The sequence below is a fragment of the Pongo abelii genome, chromosome 1 (assembly GCF_028885655.2).
Source record: "Pongo abelii isolate AG06213 chromosome 1, NHGRI_mPonAbe1-v2.0_pri, whole genome shotgun sequence".
NCBI lineage: Eukaryota > Metazoa > Chordata > Mammalia > Primates > Hominidae > Pongo > Pongo abelii.
The window spans coordinates 71,612,337-71,634,424 of NC_071985.2; the positions used below are offsets into that span (position 1 = coordinate 71,612,337).

At 36.1% G+C, this 22,088-nt stretch overlaps 1 protein-coding gene across 5 annotated transcripts in view; it reads right to left on the minus strand.

Annotated features, from left to right (window-relative positions):
* Nucleotides 1-22,088, minus strand: part of RASAL2 (RAS protein activator like 2) — a 388,281-nt gene that overhangs the window by 155,403 nt on the left and 210,790 nt on the right. For all 5 annotated transcript variants that reach the window (XM_009240601.4, XM_024251848.3, XM_063716906.1 and 2 more), the window contains exon 3: nt 17,854-17,980. In XM_009240601.4, coding sequence (XP_009238876.2) covers nt 17,854-17,980 — 127 coding nt within the window. The remainder of the gene's footprint in view (nt 1-17,853; nt 17,981-22,088) is intronic.

Genomic DNA, 22,088 nt, shown 5'->3' on the forward strand with positions numbered 1-22,088 from the left:
TCATCCTGTGAATTCATGTTCTAGACACTATTTTCTACCTTGAATTTTTCCTATGTTATTCTCTACTCTTCAGAGTTAGAAAGAACATGTCAAACACAGACAAAATAGGAATGTTGTAAGGAGAATTTTTTTAAAAAATGAAATGAATGGAAGCTTCCTGTTGTGCTATATTAAATATCAATCAAAATGAGGAAACATGTTAATATGCAAATATCTGAAGACAACAGGAAAGAAAATAGGCTTTAAATTTTACAGAAATAAAAGTAACCAGAACAATCCAATGAACACAACAGCTTTATGAGAAACTAGGGAGCCTTCTTGGTTAAGCATTGTTACTATAGAGACCAGTTGGCAGGTGGGTGCCAAGGGGGTCATAACAAACCAAAAACTTCATCCCTTGAGGCAGTTACAGTCTGCTTTGCACATAAAATTAAACTAGATTTTCCACCAATCTGATTTATAAATCCTTCGGCTTGAAATGTAAACTTAAAAGACTTTGGTAAACAGCATAGCCAATCTTGGGCTACCTAAAAAGAGAGCCATATGCACATGTACAATTAAACAATATTTAGCTAATTTTGCTCAACTTATCTGAATTATTTATTTTTCCTTTCAGAAAAGGTTCTGGGCAGTCAAGGGCCTAGGTCAAGTCTCTAAATATATTTCAAGATGCATTATAAACAAGCCCACTCCCATCTTTCTACCTTCATTACATAACAGACTGGTGAATTATGACTATACTTTAGAAGAAAGGAAGTGCAAGTGAAAATGGAAAAAAACAAATGGGCAAAGTCACAAGATATAGACCTTAGCCTCCCAAGTAGTTGGGATTACAGGAGTGAGCTACTATATGCCCAGCTTCAAATTTCTTTAATAGCTTAAACCTGTACAAGCAAGAGGAGAAACATAACACCTAATCTATTATCTCACTGGTTCCATGATTTTATGAGTCAGAGCAAACTGAAGTTTGTCTCAAATCAAAGTTTATGTTATTACTCCTGCATTCTTCTTTTGAATCATAATAAAAATCTCATCTGACAAGGAAGCTGAGGTTAAGGGTTAATGATGAGAGGATACGGAATTTGAATCCAGGTTAAGACAACTTCAAAGCTGGTGCCATTTTCCACTACCCAGCACTGTCACTGGTAAAGGTATCCTTCCAGACAGAATGTGTTCTAGTTACGGGTATGCATTTTCTTTCCTGAAACAGTAAACCCTCTATCTGTGAAATAACTGCTAAATCTTCCTGTGTGGTTTTTATATACTAATCTCTTAACAACATAATACGTGTTTTTGCTATAAATAACCTAATATTCATTTTGTGAAATGCAGCAAAAAGGATAAAATGGTCATTTCCTTTCATTAAGATAATTTATTTTCTCTTACCATTCTCTATAAACATAAGAAAATAATTAATAAAAGTGATTTACTATTAATAAAATCTTAAAAATAAACACAAATATCTTGCTCACTAACACAACTATGGTTATGATATTAACCAACAGCACGGAGTTCAGATCTGACATTCACAACCATATACACTTGATACTGTGACTTGTTAACTTGGACAATGGCATTTACCAACTTTGTATTTATCAAAACCAATAGTTGTGACTATACTGCTTATAGTCCTGTGGCTGTGCGATGATATTTAGTAATTCTCTAATTTCATTACTAAACGATTTTCCATAAAGTGGGTATGGCTTTCCCTTCGGGATAAAAAAAAAAATTACCCACATCTAAGATTATTTTTCACTTTGACATGCTCCACCTGAAAGTCAAGAAAGAGTTTCTCTAATATGTCTCATATCAGTCATTTGCTCAACAATCAGTCACTCACTCAGCCTGCAGTTGTGTACAAAACAACCTGCTATGGTGATACCAAGGTGAGTAAGATACAATCTTGCCATCTAAGAGGTTCCAATCTAGTAAAGATGACACATACCAGCAACTTACTGAAAACATAAGAACACACATCCAAATATCAGAAGTACAAAAAGTACTGTTTATCACAAATAAAAATGCTAATGAATTCTGATTAGGGAATGAAGAAAAAGATTGCCAAGAGGTGATATCTTATTGGGCCCTTAGGATAAATGGGATTTCTACATATGGAAGGTAGAAATGAAGGTAGAAGAACAGAGCAAGATATTCCAGGTTTATGCCCTATGTGAACAAAAGCCCATGTGTATTGAGAATGTCTAGGGAATCTGAAGCAGTCCTATGTGGCCAGAACCCAGAATGCATACCTGTGGTGGGTAAAAAAAAAAGATGATCTTAAAGAGCTAACTCTCAGTCAGAATATATAGGACCTTTAGTGTCACTGTAAATTTGAACCTCATCTTATAGATCAATGGAGATACAGTAAAAGTGTTTAAACAAGGAAAGTAGTATGATTCAATTAGTGCTCTAAGATGACAAAAGAGCAGTGAAATGAGTTAATACAGACGGATAAAAATAGAAACAGGAAGAGACAGATGAGCAGCTATTAAGATATTTACATAGAAATAAAAGAGTAATGTAAAGTTAGAATGACTAGAAGGATGGTGGTCATATTAACAGAACCAACCACCACATAAGAACAGGTTGTTGGGAAGGGAAGGAACAAAGAAGGGAACCTAATCAAAGATAATGGCTTCAGTTTTGAACTTTCTAGTACAGATGACCAATTGGGAATTCAGGTCTGGAACTGAGAAGAGAAGAGGAAGCCAAAAATAGAGATTTAAAAGGTATTGGCCCAGGGATGACATTTGGAAACATGAATATCGGTGAAGTCAACTACTGAGAAAGGACAAAGCAAAAGAAGAAGGGTAAGGATAAGACCTTTAGACATCTGCATTTAAAAAGTGGGAAATATTTTAAAAAGTACAGTGAGGCAGGACATAAGCAATAGAGGAAAAAATGTCACAGAAGTCAAGAAAGAGAAGCTTTAAAGGGAAGTTGATCATTAAAAACCACGAAGAGCGTTACAAGGTGACAAGGACTAAAGTTATGAAACTTGGCCAGATGCAGTGGCTTGTACCTGTATTCCCAGCACTTTGGGAGGCCGAGGTGGGAGTATCACTTGAGGTGAGGAATTTGAGACCAGCCTGGGCAACATGGTGAGACCCCATCTCTACCAAAAAAACAATTTTTTTTTTTTTTTGAGACGGAGTTTCGCTCTTGTTGCCCAGGCTGGAGTGCAATGGCGCAATCTCGGCTCACCACAACCTTCGCCTTCTGGGTTCAAGCAATTCTCCTCCCTCAGCCTCCCGAGTAGTTGGGATTACAGGCATGCACCACCACACCCAGCTAATTTTGTATTTTTAGTAGAGATGGGGTTTCGCCATGTTGGTCAGGCTGGTCTCAAACTCCTGACCTCAGGTGATCCGCCCACCTTGGCCTCCCAAAGTGCTGGGATTACAGATGTGAGCCACTGCACCCGACCTACAAAATTTTTTTAAATAAAAAAATTATCTGGCTCTGGTGGCACATGCCTGTAGTCCCAGCTACTAGGGAGGCTGAGGCAGGGGAGGATCACTTGAGCCTAGGAGGTCAAGGCTGCAGTGAGCTATGATCATGCCATGTGCCACTGCACTCTAGCCTAGCCACAAAGTGAGACACCAGCTAAAAAAAAAAAAAAACAAAAAAGAAAAAAATAATAAAGTTATGAAACTTATTATCAAATCTCTGATAGTTGGGGGTAATTTCAGTGGCAAACAAAACCAGATTTCAGGGTATTGAAAAAATTATTAAAAAATTATTGAGGCCAGGTGCGATGGCTCATGCCTGTAATTGCAGCACTTTGGGAGGCCGAGGTGGGTGGATCACCTTAGGTCAGGAGTTCAAGACTAGCCTGGCCAACATGGGGTAAAACCCTGTCTCTACTAAAAATACAAAAATTAGCCAGGCATGGTGGCAAATTCCTGTAATCTCAGCTACTCGGGAGGCTGGGACAGGAGAATCGATGGAACCCGGGAGGTGGAGGTTGCAGTGAGCCAAGATCAAGCCACTGCACTCCAGCCTGGGTGACAGAGATGAGACTCCGTCTCAAAATAAATAAATAAATAAAAAATTATTGAGCACAGATAAAGTACTTTTTAGAAAAGGTTGGTGAAGAATAAGAGATAGCCACTAACATGTCAAAACTTTCACAGTCTGCTAAAAACCAGCTGATATACTGAAAACTTAGAATGTGCTTGTTACTGAAGAAGGATGTTAACTGACTCAGTGAATGAGAGCTTAACTGGGAATAACTCAAGTGTGCTGTTTTGGTTTTAACTTAGTTTCTAAATTGAGTAAATTTTACAAATTAAATAGTCATAATAATAAAGTGAGAAGAAGCTGTTTTTAGTTATAAAAGTATCTGTGATGCCTATCACTTCAAATCAAATAAGATGTTACAACTAGTATTGAACAAGCACAGAAGCTTGCTTTACTTCACAGAGAAACACTAAAAATACTGAATCTCAGTTAAAAAAAAAATATTGTGAACATAATAAAGAATAATTTCCCCAATCTTTGGGGGGAAAAAGAGATAAAGAAAATCTTAACATGAGGCCAAATAATAGAAAGTTAGAAAGTAGTCTGAATTCATAAAATGACAGTTTGAAACATAACACTTGTCCAATAACCCTGTAGATCATGCTTTATTTATTTCATTTTCATGCAGATCACTGGCAAATCTGTAATCTAAAGTAGGAAGCTGGGGTACTTTAAAAGCTTAAGAGAATTATTTTGTTAGCCTAATATTTGCTGGGCTCACCACTAATACTACTTGGAAAACTGTAAAATAAAATGACCTACATACAGATAATTTTTCTTATTGACATTTTCTGAATTCTATTTATATGACACTGCAAGAAAAACAGTAAAAATATTCCTAACCTAGGTATAAAAACTCCACTTTTGGATCTTCTCACATGAGCAAAGGTTGCTGTGAGTCTACAAGAGACCTATGTGGAATTAATTCTTATGTATTTTACTATCGTGGTCCCTGGGTTTTGAATTCATTGGCAGAAATATAAACAATCAAAATCATACATTAAATCATAGGCACAGCATTTATGGTCTGCAGAAAACTTGTTCTTTAGCATTATTTCAGCTGAATTTTTATTTAACAAAGAGACAAAGAGAAGAAAATATCTTTTTAAAACATTCCTGAAGCATCCAATAGTGGTTGTTTTTATCGTCTATTAGATTATAATAATTTAACCTAAAAACGCCAAGAAGTTTTTAGTCTTGTTTTGTCAGATTCAATTTATCTTCCTTACCTTAGATAAGGAAAAACTAAGCTGTTTTAAAGGCTAACTTAATATCTTACTACAAGTGACTATAGAATGAGAAGAGACTTAGCTAATTTTAAAAACAGTATATTTTAGTAGTATGAAAGCCACCTGTCGTCATCAATGTAATATGCCCTTCCATTTAAATCCCTAAAAATCTAAGGAATTAATGCCCTTAATTAGCTGGGTGTGGTGGTGTGCACCTGTAGTTCCAGCTCCCTGGGAGGCTGAGGTGGGAGGATTGCTTGAGCCCAGGAGTTTGAGGCTGCAGTGAGCTGTGATCATGCCACTGCACTCCAGCCTGGGTGACAGAGCGAGACCCTGTCTTAAAACAGGAAAAAAAAAAAAAAAAAATGTGCACACAGTTTAGAGTCAACTGGTTCTACAGCTTGTTAAAACAAACAGCAATCCCCAGCCCTCCTCTTTTAACACATCTCCTTCTGCAGAAGCAACCACTTTTACCTCTTAGCCAATTGCTTTGGTAGTTAACATCAAATATTGAATAATATTGCTTTATTGATATTTTAAAATTTCTCTATTTTAGACATTATCTATTGACTTTCCACTATGAAAGATGAGAATGTGAATCCTTCCTCCTCCATCACCATCCCAGTAGGTGCATACATACTCCTATTCTCTCACCCTCCCTATATAGTTACATAATAATTTTGGTAAAGGCAAACGATATCATGACTATGTATGTTATTTAGACTCCAGCCACAGAGTAAATCCTATGTAGACTGTAGCATAGTGGTCAAGAGCATAGATCTTGAAGGCATACTTCCAGGGTTCAAAGCCTATCTTTGCCACTTACTGGCTGTCTAGCTATTTAGGCAAGTTACTTCACCTCTCTATGCCTCAGTTTCCTTATCCATAAAATATTCATTGTAACATTATCTACCTCTTGGGTTTACGAGGATTAAAAAATTCATATATGTAAAGTGCCCAATATGATAAAAAGTGCTACAGAAGTGTTCTCTTTGTCCTGAACTACTTTTTTGTTTCTCTTATAGTGTTCTCTTGTATTATTCATTTGCTTAGATATCTATGTGCTTATTGTTAATTCAACCACAAATGCACTTCCTATTGTTTCCACTGATTGAGTTAACTTATCAATTTTGTGTTCTTGGAAAGTCTCACTACAGCCTTATCAGCTGCTCCAGTCTGAACTGGCTGTCTTCATTCTACTTCTTGTACCGAGCTATTAAACTTGGTTCTGTCTTTAGCATTCTACTAAAAGTTCCCTTTTTCTCTCCCCTGTGCTAGATCTCCTGTCCTCATTCTTAGTAAAATGTTATCTTTCATTAGCTTCAGGAAAAATGATGTGTGGGAGGTAATCTTTTTTGAGTCTTGCATGTCTGAAAATGTCTTTATGCTATTCTCAAATTTGACTAATGGTTTACAGCTAAATATACAATTCTGGACTGGAAAACAATTTCCTTCAGAATTTTGAGGGCATTCCTCATTGTTCTCTAGCTTCTGATATTGCTTACTGTAAGTCCGAAGCCTTTCTGATCCTTTGTATGTACTCCAATTTCCCTTTTTTTGCAGGTTTGTAAGACTGTCTCTTGTCACTAGAGACAATTTAAAATTTCACGAAATGTGCCTTGTCATGGGAACTCAGTAAGCCCTTTCAATCTGGAAACACATATCTTCCAGTGGTGGGAAATTTCCCGAAATTGTTTTGCTAGGGTTTTGCTCCCTTTCTTTCCCTTTTTCTGGAATTGTTGTTTTGATATTCAGCTTCCTAGACTGGTCCTCTCATTATTTTATCTTTTTTTTCTCTCTACTTTCTATGAGAAATGGAATTGAGAAAAATTCCATTTTCCAACCCTTATATTGAGTTTTATATTCTAATTTTTTAGTAGACAAAAGCTCAACTTTGTAAAACATTCTGTTCTTGTTTCATGTATGTAACATCCTATCTTTCTGAGGATATCAATCATTTTTTTAAAAGTTTTCTGTTCCCTGCCTAGTCTCTATACCTCCAAGTTGTTTTTTCCCTTTTTTCTTTTTCTTTTCTTCTTCTTCTTCTTTTTTTTTTTGGTATGTTTTAGTCTCTCTCTTTCAGGCTTTTCTTCAGATGTCCACTAATCTTGGGAAAGTTGGTATCCTTAGATCTTTCTTCTTGGGCTAAATACCCCAAGGGGTATTCTACTAATCTGCCTGTAGCATAAAGGCAAGTGAGAGAAGAAAGGTGGAGGAGTCCCATCATTCAGCATGCACATATTCACCTAATTCCCTTATGTGTGGTAAAATGCCCTGTTCTCAATTTTGCCTAGTATCTCCCAATCCAAAGATACTTGGGCTTTTTTTTTTTCCTCCAAAGAGTACACCTGGAGTCTTATACTAAGGTGGAGGTAAAGGTAGGAAGAACAGTTGTTCAGTGGAATGGGGAAGAGGAGGAGACCTGGGGATCTGCTACCACATATGTCTGGCTCAATTCCTGAGCTATTTAAATATTCTGTGGTAAAGGTCAGCTTCATTTTTAGCCTTCTTCATAGCCAGGTTAAGATTTGGCTTTCTTAAGTAAGCTATGTCATTTGCCACACTCTATTTGCTTTTCAGCTTTCAATACGTGTGTGTGTGTGTGTGTGTGTGTGTGTGTGTGTGTGTGTGTGTATGTGTGTGTGTATGGCTGTTTTCCTCTTTCTCGTTCTCCATATCCTTGATAGAGCATGTCTTTAAAATAAAACACCTTTACTAGGTTTGGTGGAGTTTCTGGGAGGAGTATAATTAGATGCTTGTGTTCAATCTGCCATTCATCTCCTCCAGATGTCCAGGCTGAATCTAAAAATCATTCCTATTTCCCACCTGATTCTCCAACCACCACAGTGGTTTACTAAGAACTTGGCCTTAGGGCTGATTAAGAGGAGCCTCTAGCGTGGGTATCACATTTTAGAGTACTCTACTCTGGTCTTCTTGGGCACCCATTTCCACAGAACTTGACTGTACAAACTGGGAACAGCAACCATGACAATAGCCTATACAAATGACTTCCACAAATTAGAAAGGGAATCCTTTATTGAAGAAACTCTACTGCCATCTACTGGAAATTTTATGAAACAGCTACAAATCAACGATAACAAGTGACAGGTAATTGGGTAACAATTTGAGCAACCATAAGTGGCAGCACTGCCTTGGAGCCACCTTCACAGTAAACAAATCTCCACTGTGCTAAAATACGGAAGATAAAAGAACAAATTAGGAATCCAAACTTCAAATTACAGCAGAATTGTGGTCTAGCACCTCAACTTGGAATTGAGAACTGATATCCCAATCGAAAAAAATGTTACTGCTAATCAAAATCTAGCTCATAAGAGTAACAAAAGTAACAAAATCAAACAGTAAAATTGATTTTAGTAGGTTAGCTTGAGAACTTCAGTACTAGTTTTTTAAATTTTATTCACATCAGTTTTAAGACCCAATTAACTACTTCCAAAAGAAAATCAGGAAAATGTTCAAATATAAATGAAGTTTTTGCATTTAATTGGCTAATAATGCAAGCTTCTTTCTAATGGGTAAATCTGACTATATCAGATTGGTAGTAAGGTCAGTTCTGTTATAATATTTGCTTTGAAAACTTTAATGTTCTACCGCAATTGATTTATTTTAGGCAACAATTTGCACATAACACAAAATCTGTGTTTGCTTATGCACAACCTTCATTACTCACATATCCTGTCTATCAATGCTATTACCATCCAGTAGTTTTATAGAAGATTCTAGCATCTTGAAAATATTTCATAAATTATCTAGATATTTCTAACAATGTCTTAGGAATAAAAACAGAGTCCTCACTAATTTACAAATTTCATCTGTAATAAACATTAAATGAACAAAGAAAACTCTACTCACCAAGCCATGTTGAATATACAAGATGTTCATATTCATATACACCTCAAACATCTACCAGCTGCCTCAGTTCACTGCATGAGTGTTATTAGCCACACCCAAACAAGTCTGTTGTAACATTCTATCCGCTTTTAAATAACTCTCCTTCTATCAATTCAAAATACACTTACAAATTAGTCTGATGCCCACTACCACAAGGAAACTTTAGGATTTTTTCAAGGTAAAGTGCCATATTCATTATAGTATTTGAAACCTAGTTTTACCATTTTTTTGTGTGTTACTGACCATGTTTTTGAGAGTAGTGCCCCTAACCACTTTGTCTCCACTTGCATAGTGTAGTGATTTTTAGGACTCTATATGTCACATTATAACAGAACTAACTGTAGATGGCTATTTTATCCCATAATCAAGCCAATTCTTCCAGAATATTACCATCAGTATTACCACATACATCTTCCCAAATCTCATTTCAAATAATAAATATATAGTCACTCATGGTTTTTAAGAAAACCCAAAACTACTCAACCAAAACCTTGAGGAAGATTTTTCCAGGGTTTTCTACCTTAATTATTCATAATGATTTTGATAATTCTTGAGCTTATCTGAGTTCTCCTCAAATTACTTGCATATCACTGCCATCTATTAATGTGGAATACAAATATAATGCCTAGATATTATGCAGCTGTTTTAATGTGAGCTTTCTTATAGATAGTAGTCAAATAATCTTATTTTACAGGAGAGGAACAAGATATGACATTTTAAGGAAATTTCAAAGAAAATCAGTGGCTGCCATTATCCCTTGAGCTCCAACTTTCAGAGCTAGAAATACCAGGATATTATTTTTTATAAAGATTTTGATCTTTATATGTATTAATATATCACCATAAAGTTCAAGGTCTGCTTCTGTTGGTTAAGTAAATACACACATTAATTTAATAGCCAATCTAAATATTGAGTACTACCATACACAGACATTATTTATCAGCATTTTTACTCTATTTTAAAAAGGAAAGAATATATCTCTTATAATATTAAATCTTCATTACTCACATATCCTGTCTACCAATGCTATTACCATCCAGTAGTTTTCTAGCATCTTGAAAATATTTCATAAATTATCTAGATATTTCTAACAATGTCTTGGGAATAAAAACAGAGTCCTCACTAATTTACAAATAAAGTTAGAACTGAGGCTAATTTAGTCTAACAGAAAGGGCCAGGGTTTAAACCAAGGTTTCTCAGCATGAGCAACATAGTGACACCCTGTCTCTAGAATAAATTAAAAAAAAAAAATAGCCAGGCATGGTGGTGAATGCCTGTAGTACCAGTTGCTTGGCAGGTGGAGGTGGGAGAATCAGTTGAGCCTGGGAAGTTGAGGCTGCAGTGAGTCATGATTACACCACGCCACTGTAATCTAGCCTGGGCAACAGAGTGAGACCCTGTCTCAAAAAAAAAAAAAAAAAAAGCAAGCTAATGTTTGAATAATCAATATCCTTTATTAATTTTGATCAAAAGCTTTATCCTTTATAATATTTTTATAAATACCCTAGAGAACATATTCTACTTTAATATTAATTTTCTTCAAAGTTTTCTCAAGTTTTTGGTCACTTAGAGGTCAATAAACTTAGGAAAAGATGGTATAAAGTAAAAGGTTGGCTTTTCCTCAGAGTTTTCCAACTTAATTTCCTTTTTTGGTCTTCACGTATATAAACATAAAAATTTTAGATAGCTAGCTTTGACTCTAAAAGACCTTTGATACACTCTTTCCTAAGGCTTGCTAGAATATATCAGAGGCATACTATGTTAAATTATAATTTTAAATATATTTACCAAATGTTTATGGGTTTTTGAGGACTCTAGGATAATAAAACAAATTTACTATCACAGGCACAGTTTTTATAAAAATCCAGACATTCTGTAAGATGATGGGATAACTTTAATATTTTATTATAATATGTTAAAATAGAGGCATGAGATCTCTGCAGCCTTGAGTTACTAAATGTTTGGATTTGAATTTACCAGTTCAATCTGAACTTTCTGTTTGAGGACTGAGAAAGCCTCGGACTTTTGAATGTTTGGCATTTTCTAATTAAACCAGCTTTATGAACATGTTTATTATGTTACATGCAAACAACCATCCTTGCTCATTTCAGGCTCATGCTGTAGTTTGCCCATTTGGGCATGAAAACATGAACTTTACCGGAATGTCAAAGAAATACAACAAAGAGATTGGAGACAGTTCCAAATTCACCTTGTGCTATCCACCAGCCAAGCAGTAAGCAACATGCAATAACAGAGAGAAATTTTCTTCCATAAATGCACAGTTCACAAAAATGTCCACTCTTCAGCTTTCACTTTTCCCCTTTCTCAGAGTTCTTGCAAGATATTTGATAGCTTTGGTTTTTTAAAAAGAAGTTGAATTTGTAGGTTACACTGACATTGAAAATGACTACTTACTAATTCTAGTTCACAGGGTCAACTAATATGCCTTCCAGTATTATTTGTATACAAAGAACTCTACTACCTCCTCTTGAAAATTCAGCAAGTCATGCTTTGCATGGTTTGAATTTAGATAATCTTTTGATGAATAAATTAAAATCTGGATACTGTTACTAGGGGAAAATAGTTTTTTCCTAGGTTTTCTAAATCTGGAAGTGGGTACTTTAGACATGATGCACACGTGCTTAAGAAAACATCTCATTTTCAGTGGAAAAAAATTTGATGAATCAAAATCTATGTCAAATTTAGTATCCTTGGTAACTGTAAACTGCCGAATGCAACAGTCTGAGAAGTCTTGTCAATAAGAAGTAAATTCTGTGCTTAAGCACTCCCTTCTTCCTCATACACATTTGTCTCAATTTGCTTATTTGGAAACAATTCTGGATTTTCATCTTTCCTCTTTAGTTCTTCCTTTGCTAGTGCTTCCTCATCTTCCTAACCTCTAAATGTTGTCCCAGGGCTTAGTCTTTGCATTTCTTCTTTCATACATTCTAATAGGAATGTCATTAAATCTCAGGGTTTTAAACATCATCTATTTGTTAAAGGCTTGCAATTTGTATCTCTAGTCTGTACCTTTCCCTTTATTTCCAAATTGAGATATCCAACAAATTTCTATTTGAGTGTCTAATAATACCCTCAAACTTAACATGTGCAAAAATTGAGCTGCTGGTCAATCACACTTTCAAACTAGTTTCTCCCACAGTCTTCCCACTTTAAACAATAGTAACTTCATTCCTGTAGCTGTTCTAGCCAACATTCTTGAATCTTCTATTTCTCACTTTCCACATCCAATCCATTAAGCAAATTCTGAGTTCACTGTAGGTGTGTGGATTTGTTTCTGGGTTCTCTATTCTGTTCCACTGGTCTATGTGTCTGTTTTTCTGCCTGTGCCATGCTATTTTGGTTACTATAGCTCTGTACTGTAATTTGAACTCAGGTAATGTGATTCCTCTAGTTTTGTTCCTTTTGCTCAGAATGACTGGCTATTCAGGGTCTTTTGTGATTCCATATAAATTTTAGTATTGTTTTTTCTATTTCTGTGAAGAATGTCATTGGCATTTTGATAGGAATTGCACTGGATTTGTCGACTGCTTTGTGCAGTATGGACATTATAACAATATTGATTCTTCCAACCCATGAACATGAAATATCTTTCCCTTTTTTGCCATCCTCTTCAATTTCTTTCATCAGTATTTTATGGTTTTCATTGTAGTGATACTTCTTTGGTTAATTCCTAGGTACTTCATTTTACTTGTGGCTCTTGTAAATGGGATTACTTTTTAAATTTCTTTTTTCAGATTGTTCACTGTTAATATACAGAAATGCCACTGATTTTTGTATGCTGATTTTGTATCCTGCAACTTTACTGAATTTGTTTATCAGTCCTAATAGTTTTTTAGTGGAGTCTTTAGGTTTCTCCAAATATAAGATCGTATCATCTGCAAATAAGAATAAGTTGGCTTCTTCCTTTCTAATTTGGATGCCCTTTATTTCCTTCTCTTGTCTGACTGCTCTAGCTAGGACCTCCAGTACTATAACGAGTAAGAGTGGTAAAAGTGCGCATCCTTGTCGTGTTCCAGATCTAAGAGAAAAGGCTTTCAGTTTTTCCACAGGCAAATGTTTAAAAAGAATTGTCTCCATTTGCTGTTTTGGTTTCCTTATCACACTATCTTCTCAACTCATTTCAGTAAGGCTTCTGCTGCCACATACCATTAAAACTGCAGTTCCTAAACTTACCAAGAACCTTAATGTCACTAAATCTAATGTGTGGTTTTCGTTTTGTTTTGTTTTTGACACAAAGTCTCACTCTGTCGCCTAGGCTAGAGTGCAGTGGTGTGATCTCAACTCACTGTAGCCTCAACCTCCCAGGCTCAAGAGATTCTCCCACTTCAGCCTTCAGAGTAGCTGAGACTATAGATGTGTGCCACCATGCCTGGCTAATTTTTTTATTTTGTAGAGATAGGGTCTCACTATGTTGTCTAGGCTGGTCTCATACTCCTAGACATAAGTGATCCTCCGGCTTCAGCCTCCCAAAGTGCTGGGATTATAGGTGTGAGCCATCACACCTGGCCTAATGATTTTCGTTAGTCCTCATCCTAGTGGCCCTTTTGGTAGCATACAACAGAGTTGGCTATACAGTTCTTAATCCTCCTTACTATGTACTTTGTAATAGTATAGACCACTTATGTGACAGCACAATTTAGCTTGTTTTTCTTTGTCTTTTTAAAATTTTCTTTAAGTATAACACATATATGCTCAATGAATTATCACAAAGTGAACACACCTGTGTAATTCCTACCCAAGTCAACAAAGAGAACACTACTGGCACTCCAGAACCCACCTTTATATTCCTCCCAATCACTATTCATGCCTCCTCCCCAAAAGTAACCACCATCCTAATAACTAACACCATAGATTAGTTTTTAACGGTTTTGGAACTTGACATAAATGGAATCACACAGGATGTACTATTTTGTGTCTGTTCTTCAGTGAACTCTTCATTAAAATATCTGTTCAAGCCTCTTGCTCATTTTCTACAAGGAAGCATTTATATATACTAGACAAAAGCCCTTTGTTCATTATAGGTGTTGCAAATATATTATTCTACTCTGTGGTTTGCCTTTTCACTCTCTTAATGATGTATTGATTGACAGAATTCTTAATCTTAATATAATCCAATGTATCAATTATTTCCATTACGATTTGTGTTTTTTGTATTGTTTAAGACAAACTTATCCAACCCACGGTCCATGGGCTGCATGCAGCCTAGGATGGTTCTGAATGCAGCCCAACACAAATTCTTAAACTTTCTTAAAACATTATGAGATTTTTGCATGAACCTTTTTTTTTTTTTTTTTTTTTTTTTTTTAAGCTCATCAGCTATCGTTAGTGTTAGTGCACTTTGGGTGTGGTCCCAGACAATTCTTCTGATATGGCCCAGGAAAGCCAAAAGATTGGACACTCCTGACTTAAGAAATCTTTCTTTATCCAAGATCATGAAAATATCCTACACTATTTCTAGAAGTTTTACTGTATTATCTCTCTTGTTCAGATCTTGGAATTGATTTTGTGCATGGTTATAAGGTCACTACCTTATAGGTCAATTCCTCCTCATTCCCAACCTGCTCCAAAAAGATATGTTATTGACCCAGCACCAATGACTAAAAAGACTGTCTTCCCTCACTGCTGTGAGGGAAATGTCACACCAAATGTCCTTATATATATGGGATAACTTCAGGACTCTCTATTCTATTTCACTATTCTATTTGTTTATTTTCCACCAACACATTATTATACTTTGTTTTTTTTTTTTGAGACGGAGTCTCGCTCTGTCTCCCAGGCTGGAGTGCAGTGGCTCAGTCTCGGCTCACTGCAACCTCCACCTCCCGGGTTCAAGTGATTCTCCTGCCTCAGCCTCCTGAGTAGCTGGGGCTACAGGCACATGCCACCACACTCAGCTAATTTTTTCTACTTTTAGTAGAGACAGGGTTTCACCATATTGATCAGGCTGGTCTTGAACTCCTGACCTCGTGATCTGCCCACCTTGGCCTCCCAAAGTGCTGGGATTATAGGCGTGAGCCACTGCGCCCGGCCTATTATACTTTTTAAACAGATCTTGATACTAGCAAATTAAGTCTTCTCACCTTGTTTTCTTCTGCCGTGGCTATACTTGGTCTATGGCATTTCGAGATGAATTTTAGAATCAACTTGCCAATTTGTATATGTGTATGTGGTGGTAAGGATGGGGGACAGAAATTTTGAAATTCATTGAAATTTTGATCTTAAAGAGAAATGACATTATATTAAGTCTTCTAAACCATCATCATGGTATTTAGCCCTCCATTTGTTTATTTAAATCTTTTTTTCTTTTATATTTTAAAGTTCTCTATGTAGAAGTCTTTCACGTCTCTTATTAGATCTTTTCCCCTAGAAATTTGTTATCATGATGCTATATTAAACAGGATATTTAATTTTTTTCGTTTTCTGTTTATTGCTGGTATATAGACATAGAATCCATTTTTGTACAGTAACTTATATTTTAGTTTCTATGTATATTCATCCTATCTTGCTAACTACATAAAAAATGTTCTAAGAGCAGAAATCTTACACCTCTTTTCACTCTTAGTGACTGGCATAGAATGTTACATACACAGCAATTATTCAATGAAATACCCGACAGCAGAAATTTTGGCTAAAGACAAATTACTTGGAGATAACAATAAAAAAAGAACAATTATCTAATTCAAGATTAGACTGGCATGTAAGGAAGAATGGCTCTAGAAGTAGTGTTTTTCCCTATAATATTTACGAGGATACCTTTTAGTACAAATTTACGACATTTGCTCATGGACTGTCCATGAGTCAGAATGGCTACTGGACTTCTTGTTAAGCACAAAAGATAAGGACTGGCTCTAGACCAGACACTTTTGTCACCTTTAGTTTGTTTTTGGGGCCAGTACTTCAAACACTGTAGATATTTAACAATTTCCTATATAGTTCTCTCTTCTATAACATTGCAATAATTCTTGAGACTATAGTTCTACTTCCTCAAAATCTATTGACTTTTATGGGTCAAAGCTTGAAGAGCGAAAGGTTCCTAGAAAATTGGTAAAGACAATAGTCAGGCTGGGCGCAGTGGTTCAAGCTTTATTCCTAGCACTTTGGGAGGCCGAGGAGGGTAGATCATCGGTGGTCGGGAGTTCGAGACCAGCCTGGCCAACATGGCGAAACCCCGTCTCTTAAAAATACAAAAATTAGCCAAGCATGGTGGTGCATGCTTGTAATCCCAGCTGCTCGGGAGGCTGAGGCAGGAGAATTGCTTGAACCAAGTAGGTGGAGGCTGCAGTGAGCCAAGATTGCGCCATTGCACTCCAGTCTGGGCAACAGAGCAAGACTCTGTCTCAGAAGAAAAAAAAAAGAGACAACAGCCAACATATCATTGCAAATAATGCAAGCAAAGGAACCGAAAGAAGGTGACTCTAAGCCAGTTCAATTTACATAGAAGTTGGATGTGAAATATAAACAGGCTTTAAAATTGTTACACCCAGACAGGTTTTTAGTAGAATTTAGGCCCACACCTAAACTGGTTTCAACACATGTTAAAGAAGTATAGTGGAAATAAGACGAGAGAAAAATCTGACTTCTCCAAGGTGGCTCCTTGGAAAAAAGTACTTGCTAACTCAACTAATTTCTAGGAAAGCAACAACTATTACACAATAAAAAGAAAAATAAAAGATTCAAATTCTGCCCAAAAGGATTCAAATTCCAGGCAAAAGCTCTGGGTTCCACTTAGAAATGAAGAAAAAGGCAACCCCCTCCAAAATCCCAAACCAAACCATGATTTTAGAAAACACAACCAAAATTACAGAATTATCCATATTGATCACCATAGAGACAATAAATGATTCTATCTACTTAACAAATGTCAAAAGTCTATGGGTCACTAAGCAAATAATAACACAACAATATAAAGCACCAAAACAATTCCTACTTTTCAAATTGCTTCATTATTCTATTTAATCTTAATCATGTTCTTTTAAAATTACCTGACCAGTCTGATTATTTAAATACCCATTATTAAAAATGAAAACATTTAACAGAATACATTTGGTGGGGAATGGGAGAAGAGCTAGCTGCTTTGATATTGACATTAACTCCTTTAGTATATGACAATGGAAGTAAGGTTTCTTTAGTAACCTTACTGGAAAAATGGAAGTAGGATTTCTCCCTTTTGTCACCCACTCCAACCATAGTCCAGCATATGACTTTTATGAGACATGCAAGATTAACTTAGCTAAATTAGTCTGATCTAATATTACATTGTATAAGACAACACCAATAGCTACCTGAACAAGATACATCTAAACCACTTAATACTAAGTTCCAACACATACTGCTCCCTTATGAACCTCAGTGCTTCAACAAGATCACCAAATACTCTCTCAAAATCTACAGCTGAGCAATAAACCCAGAAGCAACACATTATCCCATCTGCCTAGGACTAAACAGCAACCTTACTAGTGCTCACATGAAGTCTTTCTCTTTAAAATAACTTTGCTGTCAGTTGGTTATAAAGAACAGAACTCTCTAATGACCTCTAACTCTCGCTTAACGTGCCATTGATTTCAAAGCACTTACTTAACAGGAAATGCAGGATGTTCTGTTTTACTCAATAACAAGTTCATAAATTATGGGATAAAAGCTAGGAATTTATTTCCTTTTCATAGTAGCTTACCCAGTTTAGTGGCGCCCTCTGGTGGGTACTCGGGAAACTGACCCTCGGAAGGGACACTGACAGTTCTCCTCAGGCATCGCCCTTTGGTGGCATCTGTCTGCTGCTCCTGTCCCCCTTCCACAGGTATCTAGTTAATTAAAAGCAAAAGATAAAACTTAACAGTGAACTCACCATAACTACATTCTGATTGAATAATGGTTTTAGTCAAAGAAGACAGGAGTGTGTAACAAAGAGTAAGGTAGGAGAAATATAGAAATAAAGTATATACAATGGTAAGATATTACCAACCCTTTCACAGGAAGCTTTCCTTTAAAAAGAAAACTGGGCCAGGTGCAGTGGCTCACGCCTGTAATCCCAGCACTTTGGGAGGGCGAGGTGGGTGGATAACGAGGTCAAGAGATCGAGATCATCCTGGCCAACACGGTGAAACCCCGTCTCTACTAAAAATACAAAAATTAGCTGGGCGTGGTGGCGCCCACCTGTAGTCCCAGCTACTTGGGAGGGTGAGACAGGAGAATCACTTGAAACTGGGAGGCAGAGGTTGCAGTGAGCTGAGATCGCACCACTGCACTCCAGTCTGGTGACACAGCAAGACTTCATCTCAAAAAAACAGAAAAATGAAAACTGAAACATCAGGAAAGGTGAGTATGTAAATTAGCTAACATGAAGTATGTACAAGTCATAACCAGGTGTGTACTTGCTCCTAGAGCTCAGAAAACAAAACACCCACACAAATAAAATGTTTTTCTCTATCAGAAACTGGTTCACAAGCTCCAATTTTGTCCAATGTTAAATAAAATAAATGGAAATAAAAGTTGATCAGAAAGATTTAGCCTCAAAATTATCTTAAAAGATTTCATTAAAGGTAGTAAAATCACCCAAATTTTCTTCAATTTTAGAATTGAGCACTTAGACATAGTTAATAAATCACATTTTCAGTGGAAACTTGTATAGATACCAACATAAAATGGTATATTTTCTTCCAAAGGTAAGATTGTTTTTATAATCCTAATAAACATTTTTTCGGACATAATTTCAGAAACATATAAAGTGGTTATTTGCATATGTGGAATGAGAACTATGAAAAGTAAAAAAAATCTCTAATACTAATAACTATTTTAAGACTTACAAAGCAGGTTATCAACGTAGAGTAATGGGATGGTTCAAAGTTGTGGTTTTTTTTGGTTTTGGGTTTTTTTTTTTCTGGTAATCCTAAGTATTCAGTAATGAGATTTTACTAGTAGCTTTTATCAGAATTAAGAATTGTAACATCCTACTTTGGCAAAGTATGTCATAATTAATCATAATTCCTAATTTATTACAGCTCCAATACTGTTTTCAATATATTTCAATAATGAAACACTGAGTTCTTACATGTGCAAGTCTAATGAGTTTATATGTGTGACATTATGAGGGAGACATTATTATTATCTCCTTTTAAGAGATGGGGAATGAATGATTTATTTCTCCAAATGATTATAATGGACATGTATCACATCAATTGATCCAGCAAAAGTAGGACAGGTATAGGCTTAAGTGTACATGCCTTCTGCTTTGCTTCTGTAATCCAACTCCTGTGACTTGGGTCAAGGAGATGATGGCAAGGAAAACTGTCTCTCTGTTACTGAGAATCCGAGGAGCAAATTCCTAACGCCTCCATAGGCACTTAAAATTTTCATACTCCTTATAGGACCCCCAATTCTCCCATTTCCTTATTACCATAACTACGGTTACTCTTTGCACATTGAGAAATTGAAGGGCAGAAGAAATGTAAAATTACAAAAATAGGCCAAGGCCAAAAAATAGCATCAATAAAGACATGAACTTTTCCAAAAGTACTCTGCAATATAAAACTTCACAAACAGTAATCTAAGTCATCTGTCCCTTTCAGGATGGAAATTTTATTATCTCTACTTAAATAATTAAAAGAGTATCACTGATAGGTTTAAATGACTATCTCCTATTAAAAAAGGCAAAACATATCTTGTATCTGCCTTAAAAGTGGGAAGAATGAAAGTAAATTTGGAAAAAATAGTCTGGTTCTTTGAAGAAATAGTTGAATCTAAATAAACATAACTATTTGATAATAGTTCTAAAAATGCCTATTATTTTAAATAATAAAGGTCTAAACCATGCAGAAAAAAAGTAGTAGTTTCTTACGGTGTTTTAGGAGGAAATATTTTTTCTATGCAAATTTATAAAGGCCATATCCAGATAAAGTAAGAATGTCTTCTATGAGGACATATTTTGTCTCTGCTATATCAAAGGAGAGAATAAATACAATATTTCTTATTTGGGCCTAAAATTCACTCAATTATTTTCTCAAAGTTTTAATGTAGACTCTTTATTTCCCAGTATTAAAACTTAAAATATGATAAAAGGTTGTATTCAAAGTATCACTTTTAAAGGTTAGGGCATTTTACTCCTCATTCAGGATACAAAGAACATAATGTAACCTTTATTCTAAACTGCATTTCTTAAATTTTTGTGTGTGTGTGTGTGTTTTTTTTTTTTTTTGTCTTTTTTGAGATGGAGTCTTGCTCTTGTTGCTCAGGCTGGAGTGCAATGGTGTGATTTTGGCTCACTACAACCTCCGCCTCCCGAGTTCAAGCGATTCTCCTGCCTCAGCCTCCCGAGTAGCTGGGATTACAGGTGCCCACCACTACGCCCAGCTAATTTTTTTTTTATTTTTAGTAGAGACAGGGTTTTACAATGTTGGCCAGGCTGGTCTCAAACTCCTGACCTCGGGTGATCCACCTGCCTCAGCCTCCCAAAGTGCTGGGATTACAGGTATGAGCCACACTACAGATTGCTTCTTAGCTAAAATATTTTTTAAAAAGATACTGATCTACTCCTTTAAAATTGGATAGATCCTATTTCAAGTACTTTCAAATGACCCAAGCTGAAATACACAAATCTTAGCATATAGCTAAGAGAATCAGCTATACACGAGCAATTTTCTCCACTGTGATTGTCGTAATTTATTTTACTAGTTCATATTTACTTGTTTATACTGAATTGCTCATAAAAATTATGTATCTTCCAAGTTCTATAACATGAGAGTAAATTTTCTTTCTTTTTTTTTCTTCTTTGCCTTTGTGGCCTTGTACTGGGCTTCTTCTCATCTTCTTTTGCCTCAACTAAAAAAAAAAAAAATTGGCTGGGTGCAGTGGCTCATGTCTGTAAATCCCAGCACTTTGGGAGGCTGAAGTGAGTGGATCACCTGAGTTCAGGAGTTCAAGACCAGCCTGACCAACATGGTGAAACCCCATCTCTACTAAATACAAAAAATCAGTTGGGCACGGTGGTGCATGCCTGTAATTCCAGCTACTTGGGAGGCTGAGGCAGGAGAACTGCTTGAACCCAGGAGGTGGAGGATGCAGTGAGCCGAGACTGCGCCACTGCACTCTGGCCTGAGCAACAAGAGCAAAACTCTGTCTCCAAAAAAAAAAAAAAAAAAAAATCAAGGCCAGGCGCAGTAGGGCTCCCACCTGTAATCGCAGCACTTTGGGAGGTCAAGGTGGGAGAATCTCTTGAGGCCAAAAGTTCAAGACCCTGGGCAACAAAGTGAGATTCCCCCATCTTTAAAAAAATAAAAAATAAAAATCAGCCAGTTGTAGTGGCATGCACCTGTAGTCTCAGCTACTCAGGAGGTTGAGGCAAGAGGATCACTTAAGCACAGGAATCTAAGTGAGCTATGAGCTATGAACACATCATGAACTATGAACTATGAGCTATGAACACATCATTGTACTCCAGCCTGGGTGACAGAGTGAGACCCTGTCTCTCAAAAACAAACAAACAAAACCGAGCACTTTAATTTCATTCCATTTTAGAGGAAGAAAGTAGAAAAGGAGTAAGTGATATCTCAGGTATCTAAGATGTGTTAATAACAAAGCCAAACTAGATCTCTGGCTCCCTGTCCTCTTTGTTAATTCCAAACCATCCATTAAAATCAAAAAGCAATGTGGCACATATTTTACATATATATAAACACACACACACACATATATATACACACACATATATATACACATATATATATACATACACACATATTTTCTGTAAAACTGCCTTTCATATTGTTTAGAATCATATGGAAATTAATGTTGATTTCAATCTGAACTCATACAGATTAAACAGATAGTCAAGTACAGGAAATCAAGATTACGCTAACTAGCATCAGAAAGCTCTTCTTATTTCTTTTCCTAAAGAATGCTAAAAAGATGCTCAGG